Genomic DNA, 25,174 nt, shown 5'->3' with positions numbered 1-25,174 from the left:
TTCTGAGCACGTTGGACTGGGGGATCGGGAGCTAGAACCTCATTTCAGTCTCATTCCTAATTAGCCACGTGACTGAGGGCACGATGTGGTTTCCATTTTAGGCTGCTTTGTATAAAACTGGGCTCTGGAGTTTTGGAGGTGACTGCTGCAGCCAAGGAGGAGAGCTGAGATACGTGGAGCACCTCTAGCATAGTGAGTTGATTGCTTTAAATGCCTCACTTGTTGTCTTTCATCCCAAGAATGCCTGATTTCTGTGGGTTTAGAGTGCTGTAAACTTGACTAACATAATCTGTTCTCGAGAGCAATTGAGCTTGTATTTATTGACAAGAATTATCCTTTTCCTGCAGTGTCAACCTGGTGATTTCCAGTAAACTCCCTGAACAGCAGAGAGAAACCAAAACTGAAAGGAACCAGAGAGTGGACTGTGGGGATTGCTGGCTTTGGCAGGCTCAGCTGTCCCGTGGGCTCCACTGCTCTGTGTCCTTTGCCTTAAGTGTGTAATTTCATTTGCCTGCAGAAATAAATTAGCAAGGCCTGCCTCGTTAAAGGGTGACTGGTTGACCTAGTTAGTTGTTCCAAAGGAAAAACAACTGCACTGTGCAGCTGTCATCCCTTAAAATACAACATTACGGGCACAAATTGTATCCAAAATACATTTTTTTAAATGCCACGCTGTTGGTGGGATCCTGGAACTACAGATTCCCACTGCTACCTGCACAGGGGTCTGCACCGTGCTGCTCCGCACCGCAAACACTTCTCATACAATCACAGCACAGTTGGGTTAGAAGGGCCCTTACAGCCCCAACCCCTGCCCTGGGCTGGTTGCTCCCCCACCTCAGGCTGCCCAGCGCCCATCCCTGGCCTGAGCAGCACTGGAGACGCAGCACCGGGCGCGCAGCCCGCGCCGCGCTGGAAGCACTGCACGCCCCGCCTCCTGGAGGCTCGCCTCGTCGTCCGCCCCCCGAGCACTTCCCGCCGGCACCGGAAGTGCCTCCTGTTTCCGGAAGTGCGGTGCCGGTTGGACGTGGCCGCGCGGTAACGGGGCCTAGGCTGGGGAAAGGCGGAGCTGCTCCTTCTCCTTCACCGCGATCGCGGTGAGGCAGGGCCCTGCAGGGAGTCCGAGCCGGTTAGGCCCGCTATGGGTTTGGGTGACCGCGTGCTCTTGTGTGCTTTCGGCTGGGGGCTTGGCGGCAGCGCGGTGTGTTTGAGGCCGGCCGGCTGTCCGGAGTCCTCCGAGGTGCAGCGGGAGGGGCCTGGGGCTGTGTGCAGGAGGGCCGGAGGTCTGCAGGCCTTGGCTGACCCGCTGCTGGGGCCGGCCTGCTCCTCCTCCAAGCGAGACGTGTGTCCTTTTTCCCTTTCCTCTGTGGGCACTGAAGCGTGGAGCAGGGAACGCCTCCTGTCGTGCTTCCCTGGTGAAAGTGTTTTGGTGTGTTCTGTTTCTGTTGTTGTTTGTTTTTAAGGGCTTCTATGCTGTGTGCCTGTAATGACGAGGTAGATTCATAGAATATCCCGAATTGGAAGGTGCCCATAAAGACCACTGGCCACACAGGACCACCCAAAAATCAGACCGGTCTGAGAGCAGTGTCCCAACGCTCCCTGAGCTCCAGCAGCTCAGGCTGTGCCTGCTGCCCTGGGCAGCTTGTTCCTCTGGGACAGAACCTTTTCCTGATATCCAACCTGAACCTTCCCCGAGATCTAAAAAAATCTGTTTGCTTAAGCCAAAACTCATGTGACGAGATCGTGTGATAGAGGTCAGGAGTGATTCTGCATGCTGGGGTCTCTGTGCTCAGATTTATTCTTTGTTTGAGATGAATAAACTTCTGGTTGGGACCCCATCTCTTACCCCATCTCCTGTTTCTGACTTGGCAGGCTCAAAATGAGGCACCTGAAATTTTTTTCCCATATTGCAAATTTTCACTTCTTTGTGGAGTTTTCAAAATGACTCTAGAAATTATAAGAGCCAAATAAAGTATTTATTTCAGCTTTTCTATGCTGTGAAATTTAGCATTGATCTGGTATTTTTTCTCATTTTTTGTAAGCCTCTGAAATACTGATAATGATGTAATTTATACTAAAATCCATTTTGTGGATCCAGAGGCATGATTCTTTGTGTCCAAGCTGTGACACTGCTCTCTAATCAGTGTTGTTCAGCTGTAGGGACACTCCCATTACCTTCTGTTCTGCCCAGGCAATGTGAATAAAATGAAATACATGTTATGAGACTTTGGTTCTTATATCTTCACCACGTAATTTTTTTTTAGTACTGTTTCACTGACATCACTGTAGATTCCCTCAACAGTTTGAAAGCTGTGTTAATCTGCAGTTTACATTTTGTATCAGTGCCTGAACCAATGCACACGATCACATACTTTCTATCACATACTTTCTGTTGAATGAAGAAGGTTGGACTCACAGTTAATTTCAGAGTGGACCGAAATATTTCTGAGCCTAAAAGTGCTGTTGACAATTGAAATACATCCCACGAGCGCATATGGGAAATGGACAGAAGAATGCAAGGCTTTAGATTGCCTCCTTATGTGATGTCAGGAGACAGGCAGAACGCATTAAAACAGCCTGCGGGAGCAGGTAGTTCAGCATGACTCTTCAGTAACCAGATTGAAACATTAAGCTCCCCTAAAACAGTCCCCAAATGCTTTTTGTTGTGCCTGAGATATCTGCGGTCTCTCAGTAAGAAACAGGAATGAAAGTGTCGCACTGTGGCACAAACCTCTTCCCAGGCACGTGCAGCTGGCTCTTAGGTGTTCTCTAAAGCTTCAGCGTTTGGCTGGTGTAAAAACTGCTTTGCAGAAGTCGTTTCCAGCCTCGGTGTGGCTGCGGTGTGCTGAGGCTGCCACCTGTTCTGTTGTGCCTTTGATTGACTGACCTTGTAAAACACATCCTGTGCTGCTTTTGTTTTTCTGTTTGCTGACGACAGTCACAAGTCATCGCAATGCCAGCGCTGCCGCTGGATGAAGTCCAGCTTACAGAAAAGGATCCCAAGACAGGGAAGCTGAGAACCTTACCGGCACTGGTGAGCTGTATTTTTTCATGAAGGCTAAACACAAATAACTGTCACGTATTGGAACCTGAGCTGAAGGCTGTGTTAGTTCAGGATGTGGTGAAATTCGAACAGTCTCCCTGTTTGGTAGATTTTTCTTCGTGTTTTAATGCATTTGTTTAGCTGAGATTATTTTTTTTAGTGATGGATAAATAAAAGCATACTGTGTTCAACATCCACAATAAATTGTGTTCTCCTTCAAGTCTTTACTCATTCAAAGAATAGCCCTATAAACAATGGGGGCTTTTGCAAGCTGTGTGCAGTGTAGCTCTGAGTTACAGCACTGGGATAGTTCTCCCCACTTACAGTGTCCTGTGACCTTCTGCCCTGGGATCTCAGGTTGGAACCACAGGGCCAAACTGGAAATCTATGCCTTGTGCTTGTCTAGCACATAGAGTAGCATGCCCGTGCTGTTACACAGGAATATTCAAGGTCGTGCACAGAAATGAAACCCACTGTTACCCTTTTCTTCCAGTAACATGATGGCACGTTCTGAGCCTTCTCCTGGCCATGTTGCCGAAGTGGGGCCTGCTGCTGGTTTGGCTTGCTCAGATTGCCCTGGGCATCAGTGTGGGCTGAAGCAGAGCTCATGGCTGCTATTTGTTATGCAGCACGATTCTCATGTTAGGATGGGGGGATTTGGGCAAACTATTCAGTATCTCCTGCGAAGGGTAGCAGAGTGTTTCTTCTCTGTATTTGGTGGTCATGTTGGTTTGACTTTTTGGAATGTTGTTTGAGAACTAGCTCAGAGGGAAAAGAGGACGCAGGCAACATTTTAAAGGCATGACTTCAAGCTGGTGCTGTTTGGTTTGGAGGTGTGGGAGGGTTGCTTTGCAAGACTTTGTTAACAGAGTGCAAGTAGCATCATCTGCTGAATTATGGAGGTCTGAAAATACAGCTGAAAAATAAGGCTGTGAACTCACTAATCTGAGTTTTTAATTTGAGTATTAGAGAATGGGAAGTTACCAGAGAACTGAATGACAGACTGTATTATCGTGTAATTTTTCTGTCAGTTTCCAGAAATTCAGCAGTGCAGATGGGAACTGGGCATTCCTGCCACTTGGTCTCTGGTTTTAATACAGTGTTTTGGCTTCCTGCAGCACCCAGAAATCAAAGCAGATCGGTCTTTTGTGCTATACAGACCGCCACCTGTTGTCAGAGACCCTGCCTTAGTGGAAGAATTCTTGGAGCGAGCCAAATTCATTGCAGACGATCTGGACTGGCTTCTGGCTTTGCCTCACGATAAGTTCTGGTGCCAGGTAATGATTGTTTTGCAGACGCTGGAGAAAAAACATGAATGGTGCAGGTGCTTCCAAAAGCCACGCGTTTTAAGTTGTCTAAATAAAGACTTGCTTATGCTTTTATTACGTCGTTTATCGAGGATTTTAATTACTGCACTGTAGAGCGCGAAGTAATATTTTCTTATAGGCTTGAACTTTAAGAGCTGATGTGTGATGGACAGACAGACACTGCTAGCACTCTGAGGTGTCTCAGTGTGCTTCTCAGCTCAGCTGTGAGCATGACCTGTGGCGTTCCTTCTTTCCATTCTCTCGTCTCCTGTTGCACAAGGTAATCTTCGATGAGACACTTCAGAAATGCCTGGATTCCTACCTGTGCTGCGCCCCTCGCAAGTTCGATGTGCTGTTGGATTGCCATCCAGAGGTCAGTGACGTGCAGAAGCGTCTCCAGCGCAGCGTCTTTCTGACTTTCCTAAGGATGTCCACTCACAAGGAGTCCAAGGTGAGTATTGCTCTGCCTTGCAGGCACCGCGGGCTGCATAGCTTTGGAAAAAAGGCAATTTGAGAAGTGAATCAGTTTCTTATTCCATGCCCTAGCTGCATTCCTCTCTGTCTGTTTTTATCAGTGTGTTGCTCAGTGTGGAGGTGATAACCACTCAGAGCTGAAGCATCTGAACTATGCCATGATTTCTTAGGAGGGAGATCCCAGCAAACAACTAATTAATAGCAGGTTAGAAACGTGTGGTGCCACAGTGCATCGGTGTGACTAGAAAAAAAGAGCAAGTTGGCCTTTGTGGCTGCGTGGAACAGAGGCTTTTCAGGCCACCAGGAGCCAGGTGTTCACCCTCTCAATCCCACTTCACCTTGCAGTGCAGCTCTGTGTCATCCAGCTGTGCTGATACTTGTCTCTGCTTGAACTTTCTCCGTGTTTTGGACGCACACCGACTTTACTCCGGATTACTATTTTCTTGACATCATAATTGAAAGGCACACTCATCCCTAATTGTGTGAGTGCAGCTCCCATGGGCAGCTGTGGAATTCTCACAAGACCTTTGGGCAGGATGGGGCACCTTGTGTTTTACCAATTGCTCCCTTGGGATCTTCCTTGGTTCGGTGTGTGTTACGTAGTGGTGGGGCCTTGATGATCGCACTGGTGGCTGTCAGCACATCGAGGAGAGGTCCTGGAGTGGGAACTGGAGGACTGGGGAGGCAGTGAGTGGAAGGAATCTGGAGCCTGCAGCTGGCACCGCTTCAGCAAAAGTACTCGACACCTCTGTGGTGCCTTTCATTGCAGGTCTGATTAAATCTTGCCACCCCAATGAGGCAGACAAGCATCTGAAACCATTTCATAGTTGAGTAATTTGAAGAGAATGAATAGTCTGTTGTTGTGCAGGCAGTCAGCAGCAGTTCTAGAAATTGAACCTAGCCAGCATAAAGCCTGCTGCTCTGGGAGGGACAATGTGCATTCTGCCTTTCACAGAGATTGAAAACATTTGCCATCTAGGCAGATCTGCTGAAAGTCACTGACATGAAAATTGCATTTCAGCTTGCTTGCTTCCTGCTGTTACAAACAGTGGCATTTTTTGTCATCTATAGCTTTAAAAGACATTCCTTGGATATTATAAGTCATGTGTTTTGGAAGCTTTTAGCAGTCAGGATATAGAGATGCAATTCCTGTTGGGTTTTTTTCTTCCTACTTTTAGACAGTGACACAATGGCTTTGATGCCTTCGTTCTTCTTTTCCAGGATACCAATAGCATCAGGCTGTGATTTTGTGGGTACTTTTTTGGTGCCAGTTGAACTGTTCCTGTGCCTGGCTGCTCACTGCTCCTCCTGAGCTGAGCCCTTTTCGTGCCAGTCCAGCTGTTTACTTGGCCACATAGCTGAGCCAGGTCTGGGAACTGAACCAACTGCAAACAGCCCTGTGATTTAACTTCTAGGTGGATCGGTGCAGTGGAGGACACAACCACCTCCATAAGCAGTGGTGCAAAGTCAGTGGTGTGGATGGAGTGGTGACAGAGACAGCTGGGAGCGTGGGGGTAAAATGGACTGCAAAAGCTGGTGTATGGCCAGTGCTGCCTCCTGGGAAACAGAACCTTTAAGGCACATGCAAGAGATGCTTTTACAAATGCCAATGTGATACTGCAGTTCTTGCTAAGTAACGTCCAGATTGTTCTTTAAGTGTATGTTTTGTTTCCTTGTAGGATCACTTTATCACTCCCTCTGTCTTTGGAGAAATTATTTACAACAATTTCCTGTTCGACATCCCTAAGATACTGGATCTCTGTGTGCTTTTTGGAAAGGGAAATGGTCCTCTGCTCCAGAAGATGATTGGTTAGTAAAAGCCAAGGAACAGCTTGTTGCATTTTTCTTACTGTGTGCAATACTCCTCTTCTTGCCTGCCATTCTAATAATACTACTCTGGAAAAAAAAACAAGAACCCATAGTTTAGTAGCAGCTGTAGTTTCTAGTAGTTCAGTAGTTTATAGTTTCTGGATCAGATGACATTTTTCCTCTTTTCTCCTCCTTATAAGCTCCATGTATGTCAAAAAGTGCTTTGTGGCCAGCTGCTTAGCTGGCATGAGCTGGACTCAAGATGCTAGGCATTGCCCAGGGCTCAGTTATTTCCTTGTCCTCAACCACTGGGTAAGAGGATTGGGAGGGCTTTGCTAAACCCTGCACAAGAATGAAAGGAGCAGTGAACTGGATTTCTGGGCAGAAAGGAAGTGGGGTTAGGAGGTGGGGCAGAGTCCCACAGTTCATGTGGATGCTTTTGTTCCCAGAGCTGGGAGCTGAGCAAAATGTGCAACAAGAAGTAATTACTGGTCCCTGAAGTGGGAGAACTTGAAATTTCAATGCAGACCTTGATAAAATAGTGCCTTCAAATTGCAAGGTGCTTCAGAGCGTTGCTCAAGCAGTGCTTATCTTATCCCAAGATATCTCTGTACAGTCACTCACTGTGGCCAGTGCATGTTAAGCAATGTCTCAGCCTTGGGAGCACTGGAACCTGCATGAAGAAGAAGGCATGTTGGCTTAGCTTCTGTGTTTGTCCTTTGCAAGGGAACTACTGATCTCTAACATCCACCTGAGCACAAATGGAACAGAACTGACCTTGGATGAAGTGAGATCTTCCTAAATTCTAACCCAGTTTGTCTACAGTTCCTGTAATGAAACTTTTTCCTCTCGTTGGTAGTTATTTTTGTCTCTTTTCCAAGTAGACCAGCATGAGAAGCAGTAGAGAGATCACATGACAGCCGTATTTCCAGACCAGGAAAACTTAGAAGCTTAGAATTTTTTGATCCCTTTGTCTTTTTCAGTAACTTTCATTCTAAATTTAGCAGTCAGGCCTTGGAGGTAGGGAAGAAAGCATGACAAGCTGGATGCCTCCCTTTCAAATGTGAAGTTTAAATTATCTGTGCCTTAAAATATTCCAAAGAAAACCTGAGTGGGAGCTCATTGGAATTATCCATGTCCTTTGGGGTGCAGTGCAGTAACTCCGTGTGCAATTTGTTCACCTGATTATTTGCTTTATGCTGTCAGCGTAATGATGGGAGCTGGGTAATTCATAAATTGATAAACTTCAGGTTCTTCTCTGGGAATAAATTCTTCTGAGACCTGTCTCATAACTCTTAGCCGTGCTCTGTCCTTGCTGGAGAACTCTGTTAATTTTCACAGTCAGAACAGTAACTCACAGGAAAATAGGCAGCCTCTGTGCTTCCCTGCGCAGGATTTATGGCGTGCCATTACTCAGTAGAGTATTTTGTAAAGATAATGAAGTCCTAGTAATGTAATAGCAGGTATTACTAAAGCCTCATTACCTTTAAGAAATATCCTACAGAATATTTTCCAGTGTATGCTGAACTGTTATCAGTAATTAAAAGTCAACTGCAGTTGTTAAATAAAGGAACTGGGAATGTTTCGAGATGATGTTTGCATTATTCATCGATTCAGCCTCAGGTGTGAATCATCTACCATCTCGTTTGCTCTGCTCTGGTGAGCATATTCCAGTCCTCTGGTTGCTGATGGGACAGCCTTAGAGGAGCAGGCACTGTGTGTGAGTTGAGAAGTGAGTTTGTGCCCAGCTCCTGATGAGGTTATTGACCATGTCTGGAGGGGGCGAGGGGTGTCAGCAATAAAAGCACATCTTCTGGTGGAAATTTGCTTGTTGACATGTCTGAACTGATGGCAGGTGGTCTTGTTCCCTTTTCAGAAAATATCTTCACTCAGCAGCCGAGTTACTTTGGTGACCTGGACGAAACTCTGCCCACTGTCCTCCAGGTACTGCTGTTCTGCTCAGGGCCTGGATTTCACCTGGAAATGTGGCATAGTTTAGAGGGAGGGAGGGAAGGAGGGAGCGAGCAAATGTGGTCGTGGGCGAGCAGGATGTATTTGTTTCAGTTCATATTATCTCTCTTACTTGTGCTCCAATGTGTCAGGCAGTTTTTGGACCTTTAACTAAAACTGTTGCTTGATGACTAATTCCTGTTACCCTTCTTCAGCTTCTGCCATTCTCTTGCCAGTTAATCTCAAGGAATTTGTTAGGCTGTTTAAACAAGAGGTAACTATTCTTCTTATCTCTCCCTGAGTGGGGAAGCATTAAAACTTCAAACAACAAAATAATGACTGTGAGAGGCAGCTAAGGCTTGATATAGTGGGATGGGTTGGCATTAATGCTGCAGGTTCTTGGGAGCAAATGAAAATCTATTGGAAGGGCTGTGCCTCACAAAAGATATTTGGCATCTCTCTCTGTCTCAGCTTTCATTTTAATAAGCAATTTGTATATTCCCCAGACTTTGTAGGCAGGATTTGCATTTAACCTGAAAGGGAAATCAAAGTGCCTTGACAGCTTTGTACCCTGAAAATGTCATGTTTATGCCCTCAAAAAACTCACCTAAACTAGACAAAGGCAGAAAATCTCTTACCCCAAAACACCTATAATGACACTTGGCTTTTTGAAAGCCCACATTCTCCTTTCTTTGTGTATGTTAAACTGTTGGAGCTGGATTTCAGAGATGATATCACATTTTAAAAATATTCTAGGCTGCTAGACTGGGCCTTAAAGGAATTACTGAGGAAGACAGCAAAGATTCCATTTGCTGTTTGTACTGTACCACATCAGAACAGTTATTCTGCAGAACACCAGTTTCTTTACTGTGTGTTTTGGTAACCACTGCAGAGTAATACCAGTGTATCTCACATGTATGGATGGAACAGTTCAAAAGATGCATCATCACTGATCCATTAAACTATTTCCTTACCCTGCTGATGAACGAAGTCGATACCCCTGCAGGTCTAGGAGTGTTTGTGCCCAGTGGGACAGGAATATTAACCTCGGGTATGCAACTCTGGTACTTTTAGCCAGCTTTTCACATACCTCTGGGAGGAGGGTTTGACAAATCTCCAAAGCTACCAATGTAGAAAATTTCACAGAATGGTTGAGGTTGGAAGGGATTTGCTTTTAACCTACACCAAAGGTTTTTAGTAATCTTGAACCTAATTTGGTCAGCTTCTCCTGGAATTCTTCATTTGTATCGAAGAGCCCCAGGATCTGTTCTGCTAACCTCAGAGGAGAGGGTGGGAGGGCTTTGGAACCACCTCATAAGTGTGTGGTGGTGTTGACTTCTATGTTGTCCCACTGCTGCCTTGCCAATAGGGCTCACCACATGCCAGGTGACCCCAGTGTTGGCCTTGGTAGACCTTTCTTGCCTAGCTGGGGACGTGTGTGGTAGCTACAGCCCTGTCTCAATGCCACTGGCACACACAGCTGCACTGGAACTGCTTGTAGCTCTCACGTTGCTCCACAAGTGGTGTGGTCCTTCTGCTGTTACCTGCAAGAGTCCGTTGCAGCTTTCATCATACAGCTCTGTGCTGCTGTGTGCAGATAGTCACGTGTTGCACAGTAGATCATGGAATTGGTTGTTAGTAAGATAAGGCACGTCCCAATGCTTTCCTCTGTCTGTTTCAACACTGTTCTCTTTTCTTGATCTAGGTGTTCAACAATATTTTGCATAAGTGTGGCTTGCAGTGTGAAGGAGCCTCTGCTGAGCCCCAGAAACTGGAAGAAAGAGTAAATGTGACCCCAGGGAACATGCCCCTGCAGGTAGAACCATTGCTCTGTGCACTTTGCTGTTTGTCATCCTGCAGACCAAATGCTCCCTGCAGCATTGGGACCACAGAGGGTCGTTCTGTTCCCAGACAGCTCATACAGCACATGTCATTGTTCCATTGCTTGGCATATGACTTGGTGACAGAGCCTTTCCAACGTGAGTTTCTTGCTTTGCTCTTGTGCATTTCAAGCACATCCATTGTGTCACGTGTCCTGCAGTCAAGAAAAAGATTTAACCTGAATCTGATGCATTCCCTGTCAGAGTGGATTGTACTGTGTACTTAGGAGAGCTCGTGTGGTTTTTTTCCTCTCACTGATTGTTCATTCTCTCTCAGGAGCTGAAGGATATTGTGCTGTACTTGTGTGACACTTGCACAACACTCTGGGCATTTCTTGATGTCTTCCCATTGGCTTGCCAGACCTTTCAAAAACACGAGTTTTGCTACAGGTACATCTTGGGCTGCTGACAGTTTATTTTGGTCGATTAAAAATACTGAGCGTTCAGCAGGATCTTGCCCCAGTGCCTTCATTGTTAATTGCTCAGATTTAACGCAACTGAAGAGTGCTGGATTCAGACTGATGGGAACATGCAGGTTCCTAGTAAATGAAACAAGTTATTATGGAGGTGTCTGCAGTTCCTGCTAAGTGTTTACCTTCATCATTGCCCATGAGCCAGTCAACCACAGCAATTTCAAATCCCATTTGAACATTGCTCAGTGTCCTTTGGAAGGGATGGAGAAAAAGCTGCAGATGGAAAGAGTTTCTTGCCGTAGGACTTGAGGAAGGGGAAGGCGAAAGTTTTTGAACTGATAGTCTGTCGGGGTCTGAGAAGAAATATTTTTGGTTGATGTTGGACCTCAGTTTTATGCTAGGGAATATCAGTGAGCTTTGGCAAAAGCTGAGCGCGTGGGAATGGATAACAAGGCAGCACTGCCACAGATGGGCTGACAGCTAATTCCCTGACCAACTCCAGTTTGCAGTGCAGTGAGGCAGGAGCCAGAATGGTCGCAAGGACCAGACAGCAGAGTGTTCCCACAGGCACTGCAAGTCCTTGAGTGATGCTTACCCAGCCTGCCCCAGGTGTTTCAAGCCGCAGGACTGTCTGGTAGAGACTTGCCACAACCACTTTTGTGTAGCACCAACTGAGATGTTAATTTATTGTCCTTATTTCCCCTTCTTTATGTGTTTGTTAGTGCAGATGAACTCATTCTTTACTGTTATTTCTGACCACGTTGCAGACCTCTGAAGTCTTGCAGCTGCCAGTGGTCTGTGGACCGCAGGCTGAGTAATGCTGCTGCTCCAGGTTGTGTGGGTTTCTCTCCTCTTAGGTGTTGTCAAGTTGGTTATTGAGAGAAGAGCAGATGGGTGGACTGCTGGTGGCTGCTTGGATTGGAAAGCAGCTCTGCTTACATGCTTGATTACTCAGAGCAGTAAAGCTTTTTGCTTTTAGTTTTGCTGTTGATGTCAGAGACGTGCTAAAATATTCTTGATCTTTGCAATGGGTCAACAGCAACATTTTTATTACTTCCCAATATGGGCTGCTTTCTGGGTCTTTGGGGTGTGTGGAGGGAAATTTGACTTACATGTCCTGCCTTTGAAACCTCTCGGACTCCAAATCTGTTTGCACTTGGCCATTTCTCTCACTGACTAAAAGTATCAACCAGCTTCTGTTACATTTGCCTCAAGGATGCTCATTTAACATGCCTGCCTCTTACTGTGTGACATGGATGGGATGTTGCTGATGGAGCAGCTCTGTGCAAAGTACAGTGACAGCTCATGAAGCAGCGCTGGATGTTATTTTGAGGCCAATCTCAGCTGAGGGTGTTGTTCTGTGCAGCAGGAAGATGCTTTTCAACTACATTGCTTTGCCTCCATCTTCAAAGATACCTTGATGGCTTCCTCAGGCTGCTGCTCTTTGTCTGTTGTGTATTACCTTCTGTTTCATGGAACAAACAACAAAACAGAATAATGCTAATGAGTACTGCTAGTGAGGGGAGCTTAATGGAATAAACCATTTGATTTGTATTCTAGCAAGTGATTTTGGGAGCATCCATTGCCAGTTGTTGTGTCGCCCCTTTCTACAGGTTGGCATCATTCTATGAGCTGGCAATTCCTGAGCTGGAGTCTGCAATTAAGAGGAGGCATTATGAAGATAACAGGTAAAAATCTCTGTGAAGACTTGCCTTTTCTTTTCAATCTGACTCTTGCAGGGCTTAGTTAAAAATGCTTCATGCTTTGCCCACCGCTGCAGAGTCTTTTCCATCTTTCTTTGTGCTGCTTCACAGAGCTCTGAAGAAGCAGCTTTTCTAATTCCAAATTTTCCTGGGCAGTGGGGTGAGTAATCATTTCTTTCAGTGCTGTCTAAGAAGAACCTTGATGGGAGATGCATCCAAATTGTAACAAAGTGTGAAAACATGAATGATATCTCTGTGTAGATGGGTCTCCTTGTTTTTCAAAGCACAGGCTATGCTGGTGCACTTGATCTATCATTTGTCTGGTTGTCAGGCCAATTTCCTATTGAGAGCTGCTTCATTTAGAGTGAGGATTTTCCTTAATGAGTATGAAATGGCTCTCATCTCTGGTCCTCACAGCAAAGGAAGAATTCAGCTAATGAAATTCCTCCTCTAGAGGTGTAACTCTGGAGGAAAGGAGCATTAAAGATCTGAATTTGTTGTGCTTGCACCAACAATGTGATCTTTACTCTCTCTGCAGTGTTTATGCTGATTTGTGGAGGAGAATTTCGCATTCCAGGAAGAAGGTGATGGAGGCCTTTCACATCCTCATAAACCAAGTGTGTCTGCAGCCCATCTTAGAGAGCAGGTATTGGCACTTGGGTTTTGTGGTACTCTCCAGTTATTTGATCACCACTGTGGGGGAAAATTTTGTTTGGTTTCTGATTTACTGGAGAAAATGGGCAGTGTGGGGGTTGTGCTGACATCAGAAGCCTCTTATCCTGCACAGCAGGAATGCCCCAGATGAAGCAATATGAACTGGTACTGGATTGGTGAGTTGTTGGCCCCAGCAAAGTGAGTTAAGGTACATGATCCAATCAGTTTGTTAACCTCACTTCATGGCTAACTTGCAAATTCTAATGCTGTGCATTCTGCAGCTGTGAGAATATTCAACCTTGTATTGAAGAGTTCCCACAGATCTTTGGAGAAACCATACTGGAAATAATGCAGTGCTATAGATCACTGAAAGCAATGTTTTTAAACCTGGATGCTGATGGCTTTACTGCCCCCTCCTATTTTGAAAATAGTTAGCTAATGAGAAGTACTTCTTATCTGTAGCTCTGTGAGTCATTTCAAAATGACTTTGTTTCTTATTTACTTTGTAAATAAGAGAACTGAAGTGACCCAAAATCATGTTGCAAATTTGGAGACGAAACCAAAAACATGGATCTTGGTTGCTGCTCTGCTGGGCTGGTCTCTTTGCCTGCAGTCGTTACAAGTTTTCATAGAATCACAGAATGGCCTGGGTTGCAAAGGAGCACAATGGAACTGATGTTCCAACCCCTGCTGTGTGCAGGTCACCAACCAGCAGCCCAGGCTGCCCAGAGCCACATCCAGCCTGGCCTTGAATGCCTGCAGGGCTGGGACATCCACAGCCTCCTTGGGCAACCTGTGCCAGTTTTCTAGACTGCTGGTCTCTGTAGCTCCCATTCAGCATTTTCTTAATACTGATCCAGTGCAGAGGTCGTTCTGTCTTGCTCTGACACTTGGTGCATCAGCTGCAATGGAAGGTTTAGGAGTTAGAACAGAAAGATTGCAAGAGGAGCTTGCTTGGCATCTGTTCTTGCATGAGAGAGCACATGCTTTCTGGGAGGCTCACTGATACGATCCCAAGGCGTATAATAGAGTGCAATTGCAAAAGTGCTACACACCCTTTTCTGCTTATTGCAAGTCTGAGGCATCAGATGATTTGTAAGCCTGTAAGAAGCCTTGTAATTGTAACTGTGGTAACACTTTGGATCAAGCTGGCTGAAATGTTTGCTAAAGCCATAAAAGAATTTTGTTTCCATTTGACTCTTAGCGTGTAGGAAAGCAAAGACTAAAATCTGTTCTCAAATGTGGTTTTGCCTTGATGTATGAAGTGTTATTAGTTTGGCTACTGAGCAGAAAGTGGAGACTGCATTGTGGAGGTCTTACCACTGAGTTTTTCACTCTGTTGTGCCATTGTTTTCTGCAGCTGTGAGAATATTCAACCTTATATTGAAGAGTTCCTACAGATCTTTACTTCGGTACTTCAGGAAAGGAGGTGAGTGTGGCTGAAAGAGGCCCATGGGGATGGGCAGCTTGCCTTCCCTTTCCATTCTTTACAGCAGAATTGCCTGAGACATTATTAGGAGGGGTTATGATGCATTTGGGAGTTAGAAATCACTCTAACTAGTTGGAGGAGCTGCCGTGAGAGAGTTTCAAACTGTGGTACAGACTTCATTGTAAAGATGAGGAGGAATGTTGTATGACACTGAAGAATATTATTCTTCACTCTCTTTAATCCGGGCCTTCAAAGTGAGGAATAGCAATTTAGCCATTAGCTGCCTTGATGAGTGAGGCTGTTATTACTAATTTGTGCTTCTCAACCCGGGTGACCAAACCAGGAAGATACCGAGTGCTAATGCTGAAGATGCAAAGTCAATGGCAGAGCTGGGAATTGGATCTCGTCATCCTGGCACTGCAGACATTGGGATCACATTCAAATCATAAACCATGTTTGCTATATGATGCCACACCAGGTTACAGTCTTAACGTGTGAGGAGTGTTGCAGCTGGGTATGATGGGTTACAGTGAAGCGTTGCTGCAGCACCATGGAAGCAAAGTCAGGGTGATGCATGCTGGAATTCTGTGTTGAGTGGGAGACAATCAGAGTGGCATAGCAGGGATGGCAGCGTGTAACAGGTCTGCAGGTAATTTATTCTGCAGTCCAACTGATTAAACTTGCTTTTGCATGGTTAGGTTTCTCCGTGACTATGATGAGCTGTTTCCAGTTGAAGATGATGTCAGTCTGCTCCAACAGGCTTCGTCCACGCTGTATCCTTTGCTCTCGCCTCAGGGGTTTGCAAACCTGAATGCTCTTGGATTCCTTTGTGCTGGTGGCATTTCTACTCTTGCTGCCTCTGGCTAACCTGCGTGGCTGGCAGTAAGAGATGGAAAATTTTATCTTAAAAAAAAAAAAAAAGAGGAGAATCTCAGAATCACAGACTGGTTGGAGGGGAATGAGCCTTTGGAGGCCATCTGGTCCAGCCCCATAGAGGCACAGGCTTGGGAGTTACTGAAAAATGCATAGCTGTTTCAAGGTGAGATTTAGAGTATGTGCATCTAGAACATGAGAAATGTCCTTAATGCTGTTCTTGTAGAGATGAGACCAGGGCAGCGTACATCCTCCAGGCAGTGGAAAGTGCATGGGAAGGTGTAGACAGGAAAAAAGCACAAGTCATTCAAGATCCAACATCACCAGCAGCTTGCAATGGAGCATCAGCAATGGTGGAGGGCTCCTCTGAGGATAGAGAAGAGCTCGGGGCTGCGTACGCATCGGGAGATGAGGTGGGCAGGGCACATCTCTGTCCTCAGTTCATTCATCTGCAAAGAGGGGATTGGTTTGCTCAACTTCTGGGGTCGCGTGAAGTTTAGTTTCATTTCTCACCTTTGCTAAATTTAAGTGCAGACTTCTTGAAATGAAGAACAGAGCTGCACTGCATTCTGCCTTCTTTGAGCACATTTCTCCTGACTCCTGTTGGCCTTTCCTGTTGCTGGTTTTCCTGGTGCTGTGGTTTATTCAAATGCTGCACTTTATCACTGTAGTTCATGTGCATGTTTCTTTTAAAAGCAAAGTTCTTATGTTATTTGATGTAAGGGCTCTTCTTCTGCTGACTCGAACATGGACAAAAACAGTTGTGTGTCTGTGTGCCCAGCTCTGTTGTAGATCTTATGCAGTATGAACAGCTTAGCTGATTTTTCTTCTTCTGATTTCAGCCTTCAAATTCTTTGTGTTTAAATGCTGATAACCCAGACTGCTCCTTTTCCTTTTTTAATGTGTGTCTACCTTCCCTCATCTGCTCTTTCTTTCCAATAATGCCACTCACTGTGCTCGGTTATACAGTGTGCTGGGGCAGCTGCTGCACCCACTGCCAAGGTGTCCGGGGTGGAGCTGGACTCTCTGATCTCCCAAGTGAAAGACCTGCTACCAGAGCTTGGGGAGGGCTTCATCCTGGCCTGCCTGGAGGAGTACAGTTACAGTGCAGAGCAAGTGATCAACAACATCCTTGAAGATAAGCTGGTGCCGTTCTTGGATAAACTGGACCGAACAATGCAAAGGTGTGGGGGACTTTAGCACTTTTGTTTTCATACTGTGGATTATTAATATCCTTCTTTTTGAAGGTTAGACACCTCTGGCAGAGGAGTTCTAAGAAGTTGCATGTATTTTCTTAGCATAGTTAGCTGCAGGGTAAGCTTCTCTTTGCTGTATGCTGCTGACTTTTTGACCTCATTGTGTACTTGCAGAGAATGGGAACATAACTGTAAAATGGATGGGAGGATTAACTTGTAGGTAAGCCTAGGTAAGCCTAGGAAGGGTGGACAGTGAGGTGGATTGCAAACTGTGTGACTGGCAGAGCTCAGAATGTTGCTGTCAGTAGCACATCCTGGTTGGAGGCCTGTAGCTAGCACGGTTCCCATGGGGCTGGTTCAGGGTCTCATTTGACGCCTCCATCCATGACCTGAATGAAGGGATGCAGTGCACCCTCAGCAAGTTTGGGGTGGAGGGGGAGGAGTGGCTGACACACCAGAAGGCTGTGCTGCCTTCAGCCAGACCTGGACAGGCTGAGAGTTGGGCAGAGAGGAACCTGATGAGGTTCTGCAAGGGAAGGTGCAGAGTCCTACACCTGGGGAGGAATAACTCCTCCCCTCTGCTCTGCGCTGGAGAGGCCACATCTGCAGCACTGTGTCCAGTTCTGGGCTCATCACTTCAAGGCAGACATGGAACTGCTGGAGAGAGTGCAGCATGGGGAAGAGCAGAGGGAGAGAAGGGGTGATGCCGAGAGGATGGGGCCAGGGCTGTTTGCAGCGGTGCCCAACTGGAACGTGGGGAGTTCCATGTGAACATGAGAAAGGACTTCTTGACTTCGAGGGTGGCAGAGCACTGGAATAATCTGCCCAGAGGTGGCAGAATCTCCTCCTCTGGAGGTATTCAAAACCCACCTGGATGTTTTCCTGTGCAACTTGCTTTAGCAGTGGGGTTGGACTTGGGGAGCTCCAGAGGTCCCTTCCAAGCCCTATGATTCTGTGATTCTGTTCAGTATTTCAGCACAGCAGATGCTGGGTCATGTTTTGTGATTGGAAGACAGAAATACTTGTCCATTAAATGCTCAGATAAGAGCCATGAAAATTCCACCATGGGGACACTGGTTTAATCTGGGCTGGCCAGCAGTACGTTGTGGTGCACTGAAGGTATTTTGCTGCAGAAGACGGGGTCATAGGTGTTAAAGTGCCAGCTGTCCTGCAGGAAAGGGCATCTTCAGTGGAACCAGTTCAGCTGGAATTCAGTCTGTGGGGTAAAATACAGTATTTGAAAGACTGCTCTGTGTTTGGAGTTAAGCCAGGGAAGCAGAATTACAAATGAACTGCAAGTGGCCATTCGGATCCATTTCTACCTTCTCTGTGACAAACTTGCCAAGCTTTTGCTCGCTTCTCTGGGCTGTGCTCGGATTGCAGGGATCGTAGCTGACAGTGGAATTGAGTTGTTTGAGCTGTGTGCAGCTGTCAGTGTGTTTGTGCTGCAGCAGCAGTTCTTGTCTGAGCGCAGGATGCGGATGTGCTGTTTGTTCCCATTTCATGGAGCAGTGGGCAGACTCTCATTGTTGCACTAAAAAAGGAGAACCGTCTTTATCAGAGAAGCGACGTAACAAAAATCTGAGTTCTGCAACAATCTTCATGCTCTCAGAGTCGGATCTGCTGACTTGGGCACAAATGATGTGGGTGGATTTTTGGAAGGTGGTTGTTTTTCTGCTGGTACTGCAAAGCCAGCAGTTCTAGAAGATAGAGCCGGGTGGTGGTTTGGTTTTTTCCCCTTGCATTTTGGAACAAAACTGTCGCTTCAGTGGCAAATGTAGGATTTTGATCGCTGCTGAGTTTAGAAGTGAGCACAGCAGCATTTCCAGCTGCCCAGCTGAGCTAACAGCACCAACAAAATGAACGTAAGAGCAATGGGCTTTGGACTTCCAAACTGAACAACCATAACCTGGAACTTGAGATAGAATTAAAAAGGAGCCGTAGGGAGATAAATATCCTGAATGCAACAGCAGGGCACTATTGGAACTTGTAGCACAGTGTAATCCATCACACTTAGAGTTTGGCTTTACTGACTCAGGATTTTGAGACCAGCCCATGATGTTCTCCGTACTCGGGTACGGCTGTACTTATTCTTGCAATGACCAGATTTTGATTTCTGCCAATTCCTTTGGCTTCCCCAGAGAGATTGGTCTGAAAAACTGTTCTGCAGGTGCTGTACTGCAGCAGCACAAAGAAGAGATTGCAGTCATGGTGTGGGTGATGGCGTGCTGTGGGTGCCTGCGAGATCCACAGCACAAACCAAGGTCTTAGAAGGAGAGGACGTGGTCTTCCTCAGCTTCACCTCTGTTTCCATTCTCTTGTTTTTGATTTTACAGACAGCCAAAGCCAGACCCTACGCCTCTGGTCACTGCTCGCTACAATGTTTTCCAGAATGATGAGTTTGATGTGTTCAGCAGGGATTCAGTGGATGTTTCTCGGATACAGAAAGGCAAGCGGTGAGTATAGTGCCTCCTCAATTAACCCCATCTGTCAGGAGAAATACACACCTGGGAGCCTACGCATTTATTCCTGCTCTTGCAGTCCTCCTGCAGGAATTGGCTGGCAGGACTGAGCCTTATCAGAAATGTTCCCCACCTGTTTACTCTTTTGCTTTGGGAAAGTAAAATCGAACGCCACCAGGAGATTGGTTTCCGCTCAGTGTTTTTCCTAATTGCCTTTCCTCTGTCGCTGCTGGCAGCTGCTCTGCCAAGCTCATTTGTAATGTTGTGCTTTTTCATCTTGCTCCTAAACTTACACTGAAGAACCTGAAAAGCAGCCATCTCTGCTGGGCTGTGATTGTGACTCGGAGATAAAGCAGTGATTTGTTCTAAATACAAGGGAAGTTTCAATATCCATCCGCTCCACAATCTGATAACACCTGGCAGCTTGGACTCCTCTGCTTCTATTGTTGTTCCTGCTCCTGTAAGCTTGCTGTGAAGGGCATTTACTTTACTTCTTGCCTGGCTGGGCATTTTGTTCTGTGCCACACTCCGTGCTGATTTCAGCTGAGGCATTGCTTTCTTGGCTCCCACTAACATCAACTGTATCTCAATAACACGGTTGATTTGTTTCAGATTCTTTTTGAACAGTCTTTCATCTAATCAGCTAAGTGCCATCTTTATGTTGGTGTATATTAGCAAGGAATGTAAATAAAAGTGTCTGCAGGCTGAGCTACGTGATCCTGGGAGCTCTCAGTTAAGGCTTCAGTTGCAAAGCTGCATCGAGCTAACAAAGAAAACACTTCTGTCCCAAAGCACAGACAGACAGATCTCCAGCAGCAGTGCTGTGGTGTTTCCTCTGTGGTGGTCAGGCAAGAGAATAATCTTCCCTTTAAGTACAAAAGTGGAGCTCCATCAGTAGTCCTCATTCCATAAGCAGGAATCCCAAGTGTCTGCCTAGGTAACAGAGTTCTCCTGGCCTGGCTGGAGACCTGCATTTGATTCTAGTTGTATCCATGGATGTGTTTGGTTGGGATTTTTTTGTTCTCCTTAAATCTTTTCCTCTCCAAATTCTGTCTGTGTTCAGGGTGCTGTCGCTGCTAAAAGAGCCAAGTCAGGCTGAATCTCATTGTGCTAGCTGCTGTGGGCAGGGACTGTTAATATGAAGGAGAAAGCCACACCAGGAAGAGGAGAAAAAGGAATGGGGAAATGAATGCAATAGCATATACGTGATTCTTTGCTGATCTGGAAGAGTGATCACAGCTGTCTCTGCGTGTCCAGCCGTAATCATGGGCTGAATCTGTCTGCTGAAGTCAGAGCAAGTCCTCAACACCAGGCACTGTAACATTTTCCCACTGTTTTTCCTGGAATTGGTGCCTGAAACGTTTCATTGCAGCTCTTCTGCAGTCATCAGACCAGCTCAGCAGGAAGCAATTATTGCATATTTAGTTCAGTCTCATGCTGAATACCAACATAAGATGTTATCCCAGCCGAGGAATGCTAGAACTAACCACAGGATCTGTAGGGCATTTTGCAGCTAAATTCAGGCATAGAACAGAATGAGTCACAGAAGAGAGTGGAAGCAAATGTATCTACAATGTTTGGTTGTTTTCAGATTCCTAATGAAAGTCAGGCTTCTTTGGATCACTTTCCCAATGCTTGCTAGACACAAGTCTGCCCATTCCTGATACACTGGAGGTTTGCCTTGGACACGTTCTTTCTCTGATAACATCCAGATGTCAGACAGATCACTGATGCGTGTTCCTTCTAGGTTTTGAGGGCTGCAAGATGTCCTGTGAATGCTTGAAAGTGGGTTCCCTATAGCTTTGCTGTCAGTGTGCTGTGATGTGTGGTGCTGTGGTGGTGATAGTTGGTAGTTGGACCGGATTATCATAGTGGTCCTTTCCAACCTCAATGATTCTATGAAAAACAGGATTTCAGGGAGTGCTTGTGCACCCTGAGAGATAATATCCCAGTGGCTCTTCTTAAATACCTCTGTCAAGCTTCTGTTTGCTGGCCTTCCCTTCTGTCGGATGAATATTGTCTGTTGAACTCAGTGTGTGTGCAGTGCTTTGATATACATCAGATCAGAAGCGTGGTCTGCTGCTTTGTTCCCCTTGTCTTAGTAGTGCTAATTCATTTCTGCTGCACTGGTAATTTTTTGTCCCTTTCCCTCTCCATTCATATTTTGCAATCCATGTCTGTAAGCTGAGGCTCTGGACTCTATGGGAATGAGTGTGGCCACGCTGCAGTGCTGTGGTGCAGCCCTGGCCATGGCTTGTAGCTGTGCGTGCACTGCAGTGAGGCAGTACTGCAGTGTGGGGTGAGAGGGCACCCTGGGCCTTGCAGGGCTGTGTCCCAGTGTTAGCCCTAGCAGCCATTCAGGATTCATGGGAATTCTTGTGTTCGATGAATCCCGGCCAAAATTCAGCTTGAGTATAATTGCATCTTCTGTTCAAGCTTCTCTTCTGTCTCAAGTGACAGTGGCAGTCTCCAATTCCTGTTCTGTCTGTTATGTAACCTTGCTGGGGTTCTACTTAGACATAACTTTGTTCCAAGCCAGGAGTGGCTGCTTTTATTAGCTAGACGAGCACTCCTATTATAAATCAGAGAGGGAGTAGGGAGGCTGAAGTAGCGCTTGTGATGCTTGAGATTTCCACTTCACAGCAGGGGAAAAACTAACTCGCAGAGGAGATCTTTACATTGCCTTTCTGTTCCTGCTCCTTCCTCTCCATGCAGGAGGGAGAAGGACACAACCAGGAGTCTGCTGAACGACAAGCGCCTGGTGGCTGAGCAGAGGGAGCGCTACAGCCAGTACAGCGTGCTGGTGGAGGAGCTGCCTGTGCAGCCAGGAGAAGCCCAGCTCTATGGGGAGGACTATGAGGATGAGTACGACGACACCTACGATGGAAACCAAGTGGGGGCAAACGATGCTGACTCGGATGATGAGCTGATCAGCAGGAGGTAGGATGGGATTGCCGCAGGGTTGTGTGGAGCTGTTCAACACTTCTCTGCGTTCTGCTTTCAGTGAGGACATGTGTGCACGGGTCCCTGTTTCTCCTCTGTTGGTTGTTAGCTTTCTTGTACGTGCAGGAAGCTCTCAAGATCCTCTGACTGAATCTGCAGGGCTCAGCCATCACCTCAACTCAGCAACAAATCCAGGAGGGGACTTTGACATTGTGTTGAAATTTACACGCAGTGCTTCTGCTCATAGGATAACTGTCCTGCAGCAGGGGGAAATGGCCTGTTTTGAGTAATATGGATGGAGTGCAGCAGGGCAGTGTAAAGCAGAATGGCTGGTTAGCAGAGAAGAAGTCAAAACTGGAGAAATTGTACAACTGACGTTTTATTGTGTGCCAGTCCTGTTGGGTTTCTCATGCTGGCTCCTGTAATGGGCTGCACAGCGTTATCCACAGTGACTGACAGCTGGAGACAATCAGCTGTTTGTAAGCAAAGTGCTGGTTGGACACGAGTCTTGTAGAATGTTTATTCCAGAAATATGAGCTGGAGATAGCAAAGACACGTCTGAAAAGCTGGTTTAACACTTCTGAAAGTGACTTTTTACATTTCATGTGTTCCAGAGATGTCAGTATTTCTACCCTTCTGTCTTTGGAGATGCTCTCTTAGATGCTTTTGCCTTTATTTTTTCCTTCTCAAGTGTGGTGAGACTTCAATTTAAATCCCTTTTGTGGTACACCTACAATAGTATGACCCTCAACTCTTTCCCTGTGTTTCAGTTGCTCGGTGCTCTCTGCTTCTAGAGATCCAGCAGGCAAAATTACTGGATGTTACTGCTAAAAATCAGATCCATAGGTTCAAAATAACAGGGGCTCTGGCATTAGTGTGTTTCTGGCAGAGTTTGAGGTTTGACAGTAGAAGCAAAAGAAGCAGTTGTTTCCCTGGTGCAATTCCTTGTGAGGTTCCAGGATTTTCATGACAACCCCTCACTGCCTTTTTTTTAATTTATTTTTTAACTATTGTGGATTTTAGTTATTGAGAGATACAGTGTGGAGAGGAAAGGATAGGTTTGTGCAGTGCAGTGCTTTGGCTGTGCTCTCTTCACTGTGTGCTGTTTGTGTTTTGTTCCTTAGGCCGTTCACAACTCCTCAAGTTCTGAGACTCAAAGGGCAGGAGGAAGGGCAGGAGGAGGAGGAAGAGGAAGAAGAAGAAGAAGAAGAAGAGGAAGTTGAAAAGGAAAGACCAAAGGTGACACTCAGTTTGCTGTTGGAGTTGCATTAAGGTTTATTACATCTCATACCTGCTTTACATGTTAGCGATTGCTAGAGATGATGTGGAACAGATTTTCTCTTTCAAAGAGTGAGCTGCTTTCTGGAGCAGCTGCTTCTGCAGTCTGCTGGGCTGTGAGGTGTCCCAAGTACAGCTATCTGCTGCTTCCTGGCTAGCCGTGTGGAGCAGTGACACTCCGTGGAGAGGTTTAATCTCCTTTATTCCATCAGCAGACAACGCCAGCAGAACGCTTTCAGGGTCACTGAGGCTCTGCTGTCATGGATATACTGGAAATGGTGCTATTGATGCGGGCTGTGGGAAGCAGCCTGTCAGTTTTTATATTTAGTGTCACTGACACCAACCCCACAAGCTCTGCCAGAACGGATAATAAATAACGAATGGGCTCTGCTTCATGCTCCAGCAGAACCTACTTCAGCCCTCTGATGGATGCTGCTGAGCTTACAGCAGCACTCATCTCTTTCCTTCTTTCCCATGCAGGACCACTTTGTTCAGGACCCAGCTGTGCTGCGGGAGAGAGCTGAAGCCAGGAGGCTGGCTTTCCTTGCCAGGAAGGGGTAAGTTGGTGTCTCCCCCTGCGGGGTGGAGCCATGGCTCTGCTGTCATTAGTGAATATCTTGTAGCTGACTCAGTGGTGGAGGATATACCTGTTCCTTAGCATTCCTGTCCTCAGGGTCACCACCACACGGTGTTAACTTCCTCGCCCAACTTTTACTTCCCTGCTGGTTGTGCTGTCTCATTGAATCCCTGTAACGTCATCAGCAGAACTCTGTGCTGGTCAGAGCTTGGAGGGCAGCAGCTTCCCGGAGCTGAACGACTCCTGTGGGATTTCAGGGCAGTGCAGCAGCTGGCCTTAGCTGACGTGCTCAGTGTGTAGGACAGCGTCATTGTGGGGCTGATGTGATGCTCAGCTTCTGCAGACCCGCAGAGCTGGGCTGAGCAATGGCAGAACCCCTCGGACCCAAGTCTTTCCTTGGGATTGATGTACTTTCTTCCTTAAGTGTGCTTGTCGTGATGTCCTTCTCCCTCTGTACTCCAGGCACAAGCACGACAGCTCTGCTGTTGTTGGGAACACAAAGGGACACGGGCAGAACCGGGAAACAGTGCAGGAACGAAGGAAGAAGGAAGCAAACAAAAGCACGAGAGCGAATCATAATCGGCGCGCCATGGCCGACAGGAAGCGGAGTAAAGGCATGATTCCTTCCTGAAAGCTTCCCAGGTGCTGCAGCAGCCCCAGTCCTCTGCTTGGAGGCAGCTGTGCTCCATCCCCTCGGCCCTCCCTTAGCTCAGGGAGGCTGGGTGCCACGTCCAGAACCTGGCCCTTCAGCTCCATGTGAACTGCACATCCCGAGGGAGGGCTGCCTCTTCCTGGAGAGGAGCTGCCCTCTGTGCACACCGTGGCTGTTCCTCAGTCTGAAGAGACACGTGTGTACAGCAGTGAGCTGCACCCACCATTCACTTCTTTTTGTACTATTTATAACTCGGAGAGTTTTATTTTCATACTGGCTCCTCCTGCCCTCACTGCAGCCCACGGGGAGCTTCCAGGCTTTGCAAGGCTTCCCGGGGGCAGCGCTTCCAGCTGCCTGCTCTGCTGAGATGCCTTGTCCTGCAGTGAGACTCAAAGGCTGACAGCAAAATGCTCGGGCTGAACACTGCTGACACACACGTAGGAGTTGAGGTGAATGAGACTATCATAAGTTTCTGTCCCTGGAGCAAGGTGTGTGGAAAACTGAATGTGCCAATAAATGATTTGAGTCTTGTAA

General features: G+C 46.7%; 1 protein-coding gene across 3 annotated transcripts; it reads left to right on the top strand.

The window, feature by feature from the left end:
• The first annotated feature begins 995 nt into the window (after window positions 1-995).
• On the top strand, window positions 996-25,174 carry ASCC2 (activating signal cointegrator 1 complex subunit 2). Of its 3 annotated transcripts, none has more exons than XM_042886192.1 (19): window positions 996-1,094; window positions 2,936-3,031; window positions 4,159-4,317; window positions 4,628-4,798; window positions 6,501-6,630; window positions 8,507-8,574; window positions 10,286-10,396; window positions 10,738-10,850; window positions 12,487-12,561; window positions 13,115-13,222; window positions 14,591-14,659; window positions 15,358-15,432; window positions 15,759-15,945; window positions 16,502-16,716; window positions 19,065-19,184; window positions 21,906-22,130; window positions 23,258-23,372; window positions 23,892-23,968; window positions 24,451-25,174. In XM_042886192.1, the coding sequence occupies exons 2-19, from the start codon at window positions 2,951-2,953 to the stop codon at window positions 24,617-24,619; spliced, it is 2,268 nt and encodes a 755-aa protein (XP_042742126.1). In that variant the 5' UTR covers window positions 996-1,094; window positions 2,936-2,950; the 3' UTR covers window positions 24,620-25,174. The 3 variants fall into 3 exon arrangements, with proteins under 3 accessions (XP_042742126.1, XP_042742125.1, XP_042742127.1); XM_042886191.1 differs by having other exon boundaries at window positions 996-1,126; XM_042886193.1 differs by having other exon boundaries at window positions 1,013-1,035.

The sequence above is a fragment of the Lagopus leucura genome, unplaced genomic scaffold (assembly GCF_019238085.1).
Source record: "Lagopus leucura isolate 7727_CA_CO unplaced genomic scaffold, USGS_WTPT01 Super-Scaffold_100055, whole genome shotgun sequence".
In the NCBI taxonomy this organism is placed as follows: Eukaryota; Metazoa; Chordata; class Aves; order Galliformes; family Phasianidae; genus Lagopus; species Lagopus leucura.
This window is presented reverse-complemented; position numbering and strand designations above follow the sequence as displayed.